Source organism: Cervus canadensis, chromosome 31 (genome assembly GCF_019320065.1).
Source record: "Cervus canadensis isolate Bull #8, Minnesota chromosome 31, ASM1932006v1, whole genome shotgun sequence".
NCBI lineage: Eukaryota > Metazoa > Chordata > Mammalia > Artiodactyla > Cervidae > Cervus > Cervus canadensis.
In genome coordinates, this window is record NC_057416.1 from 2,563,807 (window position 1) to 2,578,186 (window position 14,380).

At 41.5% G+C, this 14,380-nt stretch overlaps 1 protein-coding gene across 1 annotated transcript in view; it reads right to left on the bottom strand.

Moving 5' to 3' along the window:
- CSMD1 (CUB and Sushi multiple domains 1) overlaps window positions 1-14,380 on the bottom strand; it is a 2,005,298-nt gene that overhangs the window by 338,122 nt on the left and 1,652,796 nt on the right. The window contains exons 22-23 of the mRNA XM_043454305.1: window positions 9,970-10,139; window positions 3,336-3,492 (exon numbers count right to left, since the gene is read on the bottom strand). Coding sequence (XP_043310240.1) covers window positions 3,336-3,492; window positions 9,970-10,139 — 327 coding nt within the window. The remainder of the gene's footprint in view (window positions 1-3,335; window positions 3,493-9,969; window positions 10,140-14,380) is intronic.

Genomic DNA, 14,380 nt, shown 5'->3' on the forward strand with positions numbered 1-14,380 from the left:
TAAATAAATAAAGTTCACATAATTGGAAAGTGCCCAGGAATACAGCCATGGCTTCAAAGTTTCTCAAAGTCACTCAGAAATGGGAGGAGAAGCCAAGGTTCTAACAGACTGGACAGTGACATGGAGAAAGAGGGACAAACATCACGTGCTGGCTGGAGGGACTGGAATAACACATCAAAGCCACTCTTCTTGACAAGGGAAGGTGAGCATGACACACAGATGACGCCCACAACCTCTAACGTCACCCCAGTCACAGGTTCTTAGGGTATATGGGCTTTCTTCATTGCCACTGGGAAAATAAAGGGGACGTCAGAACTCTGGAAACAGTTCAGTAGCCCCCATCTCAGTAAGTGACTATAAACCCCAACAGGTGTGAATTTGCTTCCTGATGTCTTTTGCATGACCATGAGACTATATGAAATGAATGTTCATAAATGGAAAGTTACTGTTCTTCTACATGCACCCCAGTGCTCACTCTAGTACTGCTCACAATAGCTGAGGCACAGAAGCAGCCTAAATAATCATTGACAGAGAAATGGATAAAGAAGATGTGATATATATATAGCACAATATTCAATGGAATTTTACTCAGCCTTTACAAAGAATAACATGATGCCATTTGCAGCACCATGGATGGACCTAGAGATTATCATACTGAGTGAGGTAAGTCAGACAGGGAAGCAGAAATGCCATATGTCATTCCTTATATGTGACGTCTAAAAAGAAATGATGCAAATGGACTTATAAAACAAAAAGAGACTCAGAGACTTAAAGAACAAATTTAGGTTGCGGGGAGAAGGATAAGGGGAAGGGATGGTTAGGGAGTTTGGGATGGACATGTACAAACTACTGTGCTTAAAATGAATAACCAACAAGGACCTACTGTATAGCACAGAGAACTCTGCTCAATGCTATGTGGCAGCCGGGACGGGAGGGGAGTTTGGCAGAGAATGGATATGTGTGTGGCCGAGTCCCTTCTCTGTTCACCTGAAACTATTACAACATTGTTAATCAGCTATGCTCTAATATAAAATAAAAAGTTTCTTTTTTTTTAAAGAAATTCTCTCCTTTGAAATCATTAGAGGGAAAATAGGACAGAGTAACTAGGGTTGAGAAGTAATGTGGTATAAAGTATCAAACATGATACATTTCTATGAAGCTTAGTAAGCCCCACACCAGGGCGGCACCAAGAATTCAGTCGTGAAGATGCACAGGAGAGAGAGGAGAGGTTTTCAGCTCTTCGTTGACAAAGCGTCGTAAGAAGCACGATTTGTCAGAGAAGCTAGAGCAACACAAGAGGTGGAGGAAATCCAGGTGTCCCGGGGCTTGCCCTTATTCCACTAAACTCAGAAAGTTACCAGGAGAGTGTTCACACTGTTCTCCTTCTGAAGTACCCATGCTCCTCTAAGCTGCAAGACCAGTGTAAGAGCTGGGAAGCAAGTATTGACACATACAAGCAATAAGTTACATCTGATGAGCATTTGATGAAAAACTCACAGTAGGAATAAAAAGAGATCAGGATGGTTTACATTTTATCTGCAAGCGGAGCAAACTGACTTGACAAGAGCTCTTTGAAACTTTTTTGAGCATAAAATTCTGAAATAGAATTCTAGTAAACAAAAATTATAACCATACCTTTATTTTGTAATATAATTGCTAGTAATTTATTTGCATACAATATAACTAATATGCTTTCACTTCATGGAGTCTTTTAAATGGTTATTTTTATGAAAGTGAAACATTTGCTTTCTCATCATGTCCATGAGACTGTAATGCTGTTTTTCCCAAAGGCTTATAATTCTTCAAATGCAATTTCACCTACCAAGGGGGATTTGAGGCAATTAATCTTCCTTTAAGGTATCTGGGTTAGCTTTGTGTCTGGGATAGTTATTATCTTTTTCAGGCCTTCATTTGCTTATCTGTCAAATAAGGAATCAATCTTGATAATCATTAACATACTTTCATGCTCAAAAATCCAAAAATTTTAATTTCCTATGTCATAGTATTTGGTATCACAAAGATTTTTAACCATCAGATTGGTGAAGAATTGGGCTGTCTTGTAGATTTTAAGCATTTTAGTTAATTTACTACTCAATTTTAATTAGTTACCCATACCAAATAGCTACTTTTTAAAGTTTATTTTTCTGGAACTAAAAATGCTAAAAATGACAGTTATCACGCTGCCAGCTTCTCTTTGTGGAAGCACAACTTCTCCTCCTTTATTTTACCTTCCTTTGTCTTGTTCAAATTCATCTTTCTTTTAAAAAAGGCATTTCCAAAAAAAAAAAAAAAGGCATTTCCGTATTAACTTAATTATATTTATAGGGGGCACAAGAATACTGCTTAAAACTGTGAGCTCCACAGACTTAGAGAACAATCCTGTGGTTGCCAGGGGTGAGTGATGGAGGGAAGGGATAGTTAGGGAGTTTGCGATGGGCATGCACACAGTGCTACATTAAAAATGGACAACCAACAAGGACCTACTGTATAGCACAGGGAACTCTGCTCAATGTTATGTGGCAGCCTGGATGGGGGGGGAGTTTGGGGGACAGTGGACACACACACACACACCCACACACACACATATATGGATGAGTCCTTCTGCTTTTCGCCTGAAACTATCACAACATTGCTAACTGGTTTATACTTACTTTAAAAAGTTTTAAAAAACACAAAAACTGTGAGCTACAGAGCCAATCCTGGTTCCACTGACTCATTACCTGATAACCTGGACACACGCTGCAATTACTTTGTTTAGTTTTCTCATAGGAAATTAGCTGTGAGAAGAAAGTGCTTACAACACAGAGTTGAGATACGTATATATACACACACCCATACGTGTGTACCTGTGCATTTATATGTATAAATTATTTATTATATTTTATACATATGTAATCTATATTACATAATGTATAGAATGTAATAGATATAAAAGAAAAGTATTGATGTCTGGTAGGCATTCAAAGACTATTAATTGTATCATTCATTCAAAGTCTTTCATACATATGTCTATGAATTTTTGTCAGGTGCATTAAATCACAATCATTTTATCCCTAATATCTCTTCAATGTCATGATGTTTTCTTTCCAAGTACAGCCATGTTAAGAGAATTTGAATATGTCTAAATAAATATGCTTCAAACTCCTGCTTCTGGTAATGTGTCTAAATTTACTGCCTGTTCAACAATTCACAGAATTAAACAGAGATCCAAAAACACAGGAGGGGGCCCAGTGGGAAAAAAAATTGATATTTAAAAGATACCATATGAGTGAAGTAACAGCTGTATCCTGAGAAAGTAAAAGGAAGGTGAAAGGGTGAGCCCGCACGGCACTTACTGGTGTAGGTGAGCTGGAAGCCCTGGTCCGTGTCGGATCCATTGGAGTTGAACTCCAGCCACAGGTGGTTGGAGGTGCTATTCAGGACAAGCCCCAGCAGCTCGTTCCTCGTGAAGGCGCCCAGGGGCCGCGACGAGCTGTCCTTTCCATCGTAGACCTGAGGAAACCCACAGCACGTGCACCCTCGTCACTGTTCATACGCCAGCAATTTTAACAAGAAATCCAGACTTTCAAACACACGATTTTATGCAGTTCTTTAGAGAGCTACACAGTTTATAGAAAGCTGAGTGGACACTGCCAAGCCATGCTTTTTTCTCTAACTTTCACCTTTACCTTAAAGACAAAAGATGCCATTTGTGTCCAGGTCATTTATCTGCATCATGCTGAGTTCTCTCTGTTTATGTAAAATGGAATCACTATGCGTTTGCATTTCCCGGTCCCAGGGGCTACTACATCCTCTTCCCAATCCGTGTACAGAGTTTGAAAGCGCGTGTCGCGGTTCTCTGCGGATGTCCCCTCTCCCATTGGAACGTGCCACAGGCTGTGGCTCCGAAGCCTTGTCCCACTTTCCCATCCCTGTGCGTGCGGCGACTTCAGCTTTGAATTTGCCATAATGGGAATCAGTGTCTGGTCTTGCTCTGAAGCACTTCGAGGTTGACTCTGTCTTTCTAGGAGGGTGTACAGCCTGAGTGGGCATCCTGAGTGTCTGGGAGGCAAGTGGACTGGGCTTGGTTCTGAGTAGACATCACAGGTGAGGGAAAGTGTGAAAGTGTGAGTCGCTCAGTTGTATCTGACTCTTTGCAACCCCGTGACCTGTACACTGCCAGGATCCTGGGTCCATGGGATTCTCCAGGCAAGAACGCTGGAGTGGGGAGCCATCTCCCCCTCCAGGGGATCCTGCTCACTCACAGACTCAGCCCGGGTCCCCTGCACCGCAGGAGGGTTCTTTCCCATGTGAGGCACCAGGGAAGCCCCGAGGGAGAGGAAGCGGCGCCTTCTCAGGCCCACACTGGGAGCACAGGGGCGCCAGCCACATTGCCCCAGAGGGGACTGTGTCAAACGGTCTTAAGGCGTGGACAGAACCTTCCTAATGCTGGAAAAACCGTGTTCACGTTCTAGTGGAGCTCAGTATTGAGCCCTCACACCACCAGTAAGTGGTCAACACTGGAACGCTTAATGGAAGAGACTCGGCCACTTGCCTCTTGGAACATTGTGAATGTTCATGGCAAAGAAGCACTGGTATGGATGTGGGCTTTTTAGAAGAAAGAATGCAAATGTATCACATCATACTGGAGAACATTTAGCTTTTCCTGATGAAAAAATCCTAACTAAATAAAGCATATCACAATACTTGGTAGCGCCACTCCCCCCCCACCCCTCCGCCAGAGCTATCTAGTTCCCTCACAGAGATTCACTCTTCCTCTTCTTCTCCCATCACTCTTCTGATGTGCATGGAAACCGCAAATGCTGCTTGACAGACTGACATACACTTTCACACACTCCTAAATGGAGAGGACTCATTGGGAAGAACTAATTTTATGGATCACGATTGGATTGCATTTTAATTCTATACATGCTCGAGTAGGAGAATCAAATACCCTTTATTAGTGTCAAGCTACTACTGGACAAATCATTCTTTGGCTTAATGTAGATGCTTTAGTTTCTGACACTCAGATTATACAGACTTTTAAATCCAGAGCATTCTGGCTGAAAGTAAAGTGTCCAGGCCTCTCCAGCAAGGTCTTACGTTACCCCACATGCCATGTGATCCACAAGAATATGTAGAGAGGAGGGGGCATTAAAGCAGATAAACACACGCTTAGGTCTGGTCCTCAAAGCTCTGAGGCATCATCTGCTGGTCACCTCCATTGGTTCTGGCTTGTCTGAGTGCTTCTCTGAGATTTATTTATTTATTTATTTTTCTCTGAGATTTAATAGCTCACACAGACGGTGGCTAGTGCCCAGGACCCTCTCAGCTACAACCACAGAAAACGACCCGCTGCCATGCTGAACTACAAGCTTCTGCAGAAGAGTAATTCTGTCTTATCTGTCTATATCATCAGCAGTTAGCACTGGGTTTGACAGTGCAAATCTCTGAATGAAGAAGTAACTGACTAGTGTGGATATTATGTTGTCAGTTCTCTCAAGTTGAAAATCTGGATTCATGCTTCGCATGTATCACAAGCAACAACCCAGATAGTGTTGGAGGGCAAAAGCACTGGTTTTTAATTCTAGAAAACATCGCAAGGAATCCTGGAATGACAATGCCGAAACCATCCCTAGGCCTGCAGACGCTACGCCCCAGAGCTGTTTCCAAAACTAACCTCTCTTTCCACTACATATTTTACCATGGCATTCTTCTTAGAACTACTAATATACTTCTCTTACACGATTTTTCCATTCAAAACAAGGAAACATCATGTTTATATGTGTGGGAGGCTGTATACATAAAAATTGTGGCCTTTGTGATTGGATCATACTATTTATATGGGGGCAATGTAAACAGCATTTAAGATCAAAAATTAAGATAATCTCTATACCTATATCCCCTTTTTTGGATTTCCCTCCCATTTAGGTTGCCAAAGAGCATAGCATTAGCTGAGTTACACAGGAGGTTCTCATTACTTATCTATTTTAAATATAGTATCAATAGTGGATATATGTATACATATAACTGATTCACATTACTGGACAGTAGAAACTACACAACTATATGCCAATAAAATTAATTAAAATTAAGATACTCCCACAGGAAATTTAAAACTTTGATATTTATTAGCATGTTCAATAAAATATTTGCTTGCAAAATATCTCAGCACTTCAGATAACTGACAGTTTTTCTGGGATTAAATGTGGTAAGCAAGATTTTGTTCTGATTCTTTATTATAATCAACAAGTTTAAACAGAACACAATCACAAATGCACATGATCTGCTTCCTTCCATTCTAATAATACTCATCAGTGTATATTTAATGCAGTGTCTCTAATCAGTCACCTGCACCAAGTATATTAATTGTTCTTAAAAGTTTGTCTTAAAGGCTGTATGTTATGCTGTGCTGAGTTGCTAAACTATGTCCAACTCTTTGTGACCTAATGGACTGCAGTATGCCAGGCCTCGCTGTCCTTCATTGTCTCATGGAGTTTGCTCAGATTCATGCCCATTGAGCTGGGGATGCTGTTTAACAATCTCATCCTCTGCTACCCACTTCTTCCTTTCCTTCAGTCTTTACCAATATCAGGGTCTTTTCCAATGAGGTGGCCTTCACATCAGGTACTGAAACTTCAGAGTATTGGAACTTCAGCTTCAGCATCAGTCCTTCAAACGAATATTCAGGATTGGTTTCCTTTAGGATTGAGTGGTTTGATCTCCTTGCTGTCCAAGGGATTCTCAAGAATCTTCTCCAGCACAACAACTAGAAAGCATTGATTCTTTGGTGCTCAGCTTTCTTTATAGTCCAACTCTCATATCCATACATGACTACTGGAGAAACCATAGCTTTGACTATACGGACCTTTGTTGGCAAAGTGATGTCTCTACTTTTGAACATGCTGTCTAGGTTTGGTATAGCTCCTCTTCCAAGGAGCAAGCATCTTTTAATTTTGTGGCTGAAGTCAAAGTCTACAGTGATTTTGGAGACCCAGAAAATAAAATCTGTCACTGTTTCCACCTTTTCCCCTTCTATTTGCCATGAAGTGATAGGAATGGATGCCATGATCTTAGTTTTTTGAATGCTGAGTTTTAAGCCAGCTCTTTCACTCTCCTCTTTCACCCTCAGCAAGTGGCTCTTCAGTTCCTCTTTACTTTTGGTCATTAGAGTGGTATCATCTGCCTATCTGAGGCTGTTGATATTTCTCTTGGCAATCTTAATTTCAGCTTGTGATTCATCCAGCCCATCATTTTGCATGATGTACTCTACATAGAAGTTAAATAAGCAGGGTGACAATATACAGCCTTGTCATACACCTTCCTCAATTTTGAAGCAGTCTGTTTTTCCATGTCTGGTTCTAAAGGTTGCTTCTTGACCCACATACAAGTTTCTCAGGATACAGGTGACAGAGTCAATTCTTAGCTAGGTTGATAAAAATCCGGGGTCCCGGAGGAGGAGATTGGGCCTGGAATTCTCAAGGAGGAGGAAAGGACAAAAGCCTTTCTCCCCTCTACATTCCTTAGTCTTAGTCACATAATATTTTTTTTTTTTTCTTTAAGCCTGGAACTGATGATTACACAACAAACAACTCAGTTCAAACTCTGTACGAAGGATTATATTACAACAATGTATCCTGCTTGAGGACAGCTTCTCCTTCTTGAAAACCTTCTGACTAATCCTTTTATCTTAGAATGTATATTATGGGAGTGGGTCCTGTAAGATCTTTATACTGTTAGTTCTAATTCTGTCATCTTTAAATGTAAATTATGGGAGTGGGTCTAGTAAGATCTTTACAACCTTGAGACATTCTTTTGATTTATTATAATAACCACTTAAAAAGTATACAACTCCATTGCTTAGACTAGCGAGGGAGCACTCTCTGTTCCCCTTCTCATGTCTGTGTCAGAAGCTTTCTCTATTCCTTTAGATACTTTAATAAAACTCTGCTACACAAAAGCTCTTGAGTGATCAAGCCTGGTCCCTGGTCCTGAAGCTAAAACTTTTTCGGAGATCAGGAATCCGGCACCGTTCACTGTACACTGTGACAGGTAAGGTGGTTTAATATTTCCATCTCTTTAAGAGCTTTTCACATTTGTTGTGATCCACACAGTCAAAGGCTTTAGTGTAGTCAATAAAGCAGAAGTAGATGTTTTGGGGGGAATCCCTTGCTTTTTCTTTGATCCAGTGGATGTTGGCAGTTTGATCTCTGCTTCCTCTGCCTTTTCTGAACCCAGCCTGTACATCTGGAAGCTCTTGATTCACATACTTTGAAGACTAGCTTGAAGGATTTTGAGCATGGCCTTGCTAGTGTGTGAAATGAGTGTAGCTGTATGATAGTCTGAGTATTATCTGGTATTGCCGTTCTTTGGGATTGGAGTAAAAACAGATGTTTTCCAGTCCTGTGACCACTGCTGTATTTCCCAAATTTGCTGACATCTTGAGTGGGAGGTTAGCAAAGAAAACAGTTTTGTATGATTCAACTTTAACTTTTTCTAGATCAGTGAGGATATTTTAGTTTATACCTGAAAATCACTTCTCAATTACAGTGACTCATGCTGCCAACATGAGCTCTTTTGAAAGACCATTACAATGAAAGAACAGCTAAAATAAAATCTGTCTTCTAGATTATGGCCTAGAACTGTGGTCAAGGGTGGACTTGGACGAAGGGAGCACTTGCGTCTGGAAGCTTCTCTAGACTTGTGCACATGATAGAAACTGCCAGCATCCCCTTCATCCACTACGCAAACAGAGAACACCCTTGGAGGGCACTGGGGCCCACCCGGTAGCAGGCTCTTTGCATAGCTTCTCAATGCTCACAGCTTCGAGTGAGTCACGTTAACTGGCCCTGAGCTGGAACGCTGTGCGTATCTGCGTAGAAGAACATGTGACTGGGCACCCTCGGACTTCAGAAAGGGAATGAGACGTGTCCCTCTTGTAAACCAGCTGTGACGGTGGACAGGGTGCTCAGTCCCCCGGAACCAGCTGTGGACAGGCTGGATGGTGGCCAGTGTGGTCTCTGTTGCTCAAAGCCACTCTCTTTCTCTGAGGCTCAGGCTGCAAGTGCCAACTACTCAGGCCCTAGACCCAGGGAGGTCCCCAGTTTCCTGACATAGTTTCAGGAGATACGGGAAGTATTTCAGAAGGAGCTTGGTGGCACTTGCAGTTGGAGCTAAAATTTTTAGATCAAGGCAAGACCTGGTGCCCTGGATCCATTTCTCTGCCCATTTTCCTGAGTCCATCTGGAATGAGTGGTGTGCAGGTCTGAACCCCCAGCCCTCTGCCCCAGAGCAGCTCCCCGAGGCTCTGAGGCTAAGAATCACCTACTTCACTGACCCTTGTGGCTGGCCCCATGCCTCAGACACCCCAGAGTTCTGTGAACATAGCTCAGCCTTGTGTGTGAGACTGCCTCCTCCTGGTGTAGCTTCTCCACATACACCCGGCTTTGTGGTCCCAGGACAGTGGCCAGGTTTGTTTCCACTGTCATATCAAGATCCTTCCAGCTCTGAAGGATGCTCTGTCGTGACCACATTTGCAAATCAAGAGGGACCGCAGAAAGGGATGGTCTGAGGATCCTGCAAGATTTTACTAATACAACTCCTAGTGTGGGCTAGGCACAAGGCTACAAATATGTATCTATATTATATTATTTAATCCTCAAAACATCACAAAAAAGGTAGGTACCATTGCATGCTTTTATGTATAAGAAAACTAAGGTTTAAAAATCTTAAAAAAATATGCCTAAGATACACAGCTAATGCACTTCAGATCCAGCATTACAGACTGAGATATTTTAAAGTCCACATACACATGATGATAGAGACCACTATTTCAAACCAGTTGGGCAAGCAAATTGGGAAAAATGTGTATACATAAAGATATAGGTATATATATAGGTATATATCTATATCTATGATATAGCTGGATCAAGGTCCTATTTATTCCTTGCGAAGGAAAGATGGAGTTCTATTAAAGAAAATTATTTTTACCTTCAGAATATCTCCTTCAAACAGCTGAAAGCTTCGTGCTCTGAGATGGATCCCCTTGCCAGCTTCCGTTTCAATTTTATAGATACACTCATGGTTATTATCATAGTTTGATGGGAAATTTGGAGACAGTAACGTTCCTTCATTTCCTTTGACACTTGCTCCACATTCAGCTAAAATAAACAGGACATTAAAAAAAAGAAAGAGGATTCAAAAGTGGAATTACTGTTTTTAATAAATAAAAACTTTAAAATCATGGCAGCCCTCTTCTCTCTCAATGTATGTCTGCTGATAACATATTGCTTTCATAGACTAATGACTTCTTTTCACTGTTTTACCAACTGGTCAGGAAAGATATCCCCATTCATCCCATTTTCAAGATTTTCTTGTTTCTTTTAGTAGACTCCCTCTTCCTCCTATCCTGCAAAGAGTTCTAGGGTGAAACAGATAAGCCTGTTTGACCCCTGGATGGTTGCCTCTCCAAGCCCCAGCTCTGCCTCGTGAAGCACCCCTGCCGACCCCAATGTGCTGACTCCACAGTGATGTCCACGCAATTCCCCCTGCCGGCATTCCGTGGCCTCAGCCTGGATGCATTTAAAGAGGATTTTCACCATGGACCAGATCACCGAGTCCCCCACTGCTGTGTCACAGTCCTGAGCCTGTCTGACTGTCAGTCGCTTTGATGGCGGAAAATACATTCTTTTCCCCTTTTCCTGATGAAAGGAGAGGGCAGTTCACCTCCAGACCCAAATTTGCATAAAGAACTTAAATCAGAGTAAAAACGAAAACAAATATAGCCCTCAACTTTCTGCCAACTCAGAGAAAGTCACCTAGACTCTCAGCACCAGTTTCCTTACCAATGAAAGTGAATGTGTTAGGCTAACCTCTAAAACTCTAAGTGTCTAAAACAACCATAACAAGATAAAATTGCCCTGAGTGTCTGTGTGTGTTTGCATGCGTGTGTGTGTGTGTGTGTGTGTGTGTAAGCTTGTGTGACAAGAACGCTCCATGTGACTCTGCATGAAATAACTTATCAGCCACACTATGTGATAAGCACAGTGAGTTTTAAAATTCCAACAAAACAAGCCTGAGTGTGAAGAGTAATGATCAAATTGGAAACTGAAAATAAGTAAAATGCCTGCACGTAATGGGGGCGAGAGGGGGGCAGAGTTCAGTTTAAGGGGGGGCCTCCTGAGGGTCACACAGCTTTGGCAATGTCCCTGGCATGCCCGTCTTCATAATCATAAATCTCCGACTGCCCAGTCTCTCTCTGAAAATAACTGAAGTCCTCCTCTGTACCAGGAGTGGGGCTTCCCTGGCCTGATGATGGAAGGAAAAAGCTGGAGATTCAGGGTCAGCTCCAGATGATTTGTGCCCTTGAATCTCAGGATGTCCCCACATATGACAGTCAGGAAGAGAATCAGGGAGAAAACACAGGAGAACTTGGTTTCCCTGCCCTTACCTTTCCCTCCAAAAGGATATAAAGGGGGGTTTTATGGGAAATGGGGGAGAAAACGTTAAGAAAGAAGCACAAGTGGCTTTATGGGCCTTATGGGCATGACTGAAGCAGGGGAACATTTGGGAGAACTTAGATCTGGCTGCAAACACAGACTGGGCTGGATGTCAGGGGGTGTCTGGGAGTCATGGAACCAGGATTCCTGGAGAGCTTGGAGCACAGAGGTGACCTGATAGATGGCTGTTTGGAAAAGAGGACACACACTAAAAGTAAACAGTGAATCCAAAGATTCTAAAGGAAAGAGTCATAGTGTGAAAATGGACATGTAAACAAATTCTAGAATTCCCAGTCTAGAGGAACACACTGGAAGATCAAATAAGTACTTATGATGCTGGGAAAGACTGAAGGCAGGAGGAGAAGGGTAAGACAAAGGATGATGTGGTTGGATGGCATCACTGACTCAATGGACGTGAGTCTGAGCAAGCTCCGGGACATAGTGAAGGACAGGGAAGCCTGGTATGCTGCAGTCCATAGGAGCTGCAAAGAGTTGGACACGACTCAGCAACTGAACAACAAACGGGTAGATAAAAAGTATAAGACTTTGCCTGTCTGGGTACAGCAATCTATTCTTCTTTTGGTCTATTTGTCACTTGAACTGAAGGCATTTTTATAAGTATTATATCATTAAATAAAGAAAACAATTCCATGAGGTCAGTATCAATGGTAAGTCCATTTTACAGATGAGGAAGCTGAGGCAGGTTAATTAACCTGCTCAAGATCACATGGGGCAGGGTGGGTGGTTGACAGAGCTGGGATTTGAACCTCAGGTGGTCTAGTAACAACCACACTATGTTGTCAAAGTACAATATTTATTATTAATTATGCTTACAGATGTTAAGAAACCCATGAGAAACACATGTGAATATATGACTCCAAAAGAGTAGGAACATGAGGCTGTCATGACTGAGCATCTTAACACTCCACAAAATATCCTGCCATGGAACAGGAACATCTGCACCGGGATCTTGTTTGTGAGGCAGGCTAATGACTTAAGTTTATTTCCAATTGAATGTCCTAGTGCACAAAGACAGATGCAACATGATTTTCAAATGAAAGAACTGGAATGTGTAAAGAAGACTGAGTAAGTGCTCCAAAGCCCAAGACTGTCCCATAGGAGATAATTCAGTGAAATATGACAAAGAGTAAAAAAGCAGGTGCTCAGAAACTTAAAGAATGCAAGTCTATTTCCTTCCCCATTTTAGGGAAGTTTTCAGCTATTATCTCCTCGAGTATTTTCTCATGGCCTTTCTTTTTGTCTTCTTCTTCTGGAACTCCTATGATTCGAATGTTGGGGCGTTTCACATTGTCCCAGAGGTCCCTGAGGTTGTCCTCATTTCTTTTGATCCTTTTTTCTTTTTTCCTCTCTGCTTCATTTATTTCCACCATTTTATCTTCTATCTCACTTATCCTATCTTCTGCTTCCGTTAGTCTACTCTTGGTTCCCTCCAAAGTGTTTTTGATCTCATTCATTGCATTATTCATTTTTAATTGACTCTTTTTTATTTCTTCTAGGTCTTTATTAAACATTTCTTGTATCTTTTCAATCTTTGTCTCTGGGCATACACACTGAGGAAACCAGATCTGAAAGAGACACGTGCACCCCAATGTTCATCGCAGCACTGTTTATAATAGCCAGGACATGGAAGCAACCTAGATGCCCATCAGCAGATGAATGGATAAGGAAGCTGTGGTACATATACACCATGGAATATTACCCAGCCATTAAAAAGAATTCATTTGAATCAGTCCTAATGAGATGGATGAAACTGGAGCCCCTTATACAGAGTGAAGTAAGCCAGAAAGATAAAGAACATTACAGCATACTAACACATATATATGGAATTTAGAAAGATGGTAACGATAACCCTATATGCAAAACGGAAAAAGAGACACAGAAATACAGAACAGACTTTTGAACTCTGTGGGAGAATGTGAGGGTGGGATATTTCAAAAGAACAGCATGTATACTATTTATGGTGAAACAGATCACCAGCCCAGGTGGGATGCATGAGACAAGTGCTCGGGCCTGGTGCACTGGGAAGACCCAGAGGAATCGGGTGGAGAGGGAGGTGGGAGGGGGGATCGGGATGGGGAATACGTGTAAATCTATGGCTGATTCATATCAATGTATGACAAAAAAAATAAATAAATAAATTAAAAAAAAAAAAAAGAATGCAAGTCATCAGAATTTCAGAAATTCTTTGAACTTGATTTCAGATATCCATTGCAAATCTCCATTCCTGGAGCAATTAAATGTGTCAATTTTAAGTTCCTTCCATAATCCATTTAAAATGACTTTAAGATGAAAGAATATAATTTCCCGTAAAATGAATCATTGGCTTTTTTTTTTAATAAAGAACCTCTTGAAACTGTAATTAAAATTGAATTGTCATTTAGAGTTCTGTAATGGAACTAAACTTATAAAAGTAACTTCAAAAAATAGCAAGGAGTCAATTGATTTTTCAGTTAATTCTTCTGTACAAAAGCATCAACCTGCACAGGCTGTCTTAGCAGCTCTGTGTGATGTAACAGAAGAGATGAGAGGCTTAAAGGACAACATTGATCAGTACTTCTCACAGCTTTGGAAGCTGGAAGTCCACACCCAGAGCACTAACCATACTTCCTGTAAGCATTAATATTCAATATTAACAGATACTTTATCAGGGATATTAATTTACTATTTGATAGTAACACAATAGGTGAAAATATATGCTGAAATGGCAACTCACTCCAGGATCCTTGCCTGGAGAATCCCATGGAAAGAGGAGCCTGGCAGGCTCCACCGAGTCTCAAAGAGTCAGATACGATTGAATGACTGAGATGCACGCAATCTGCCTACTTACACTGATCTGGATTCAAATTCTGTTGCTGAAGACATGCTCCCCTAAACACTACTGA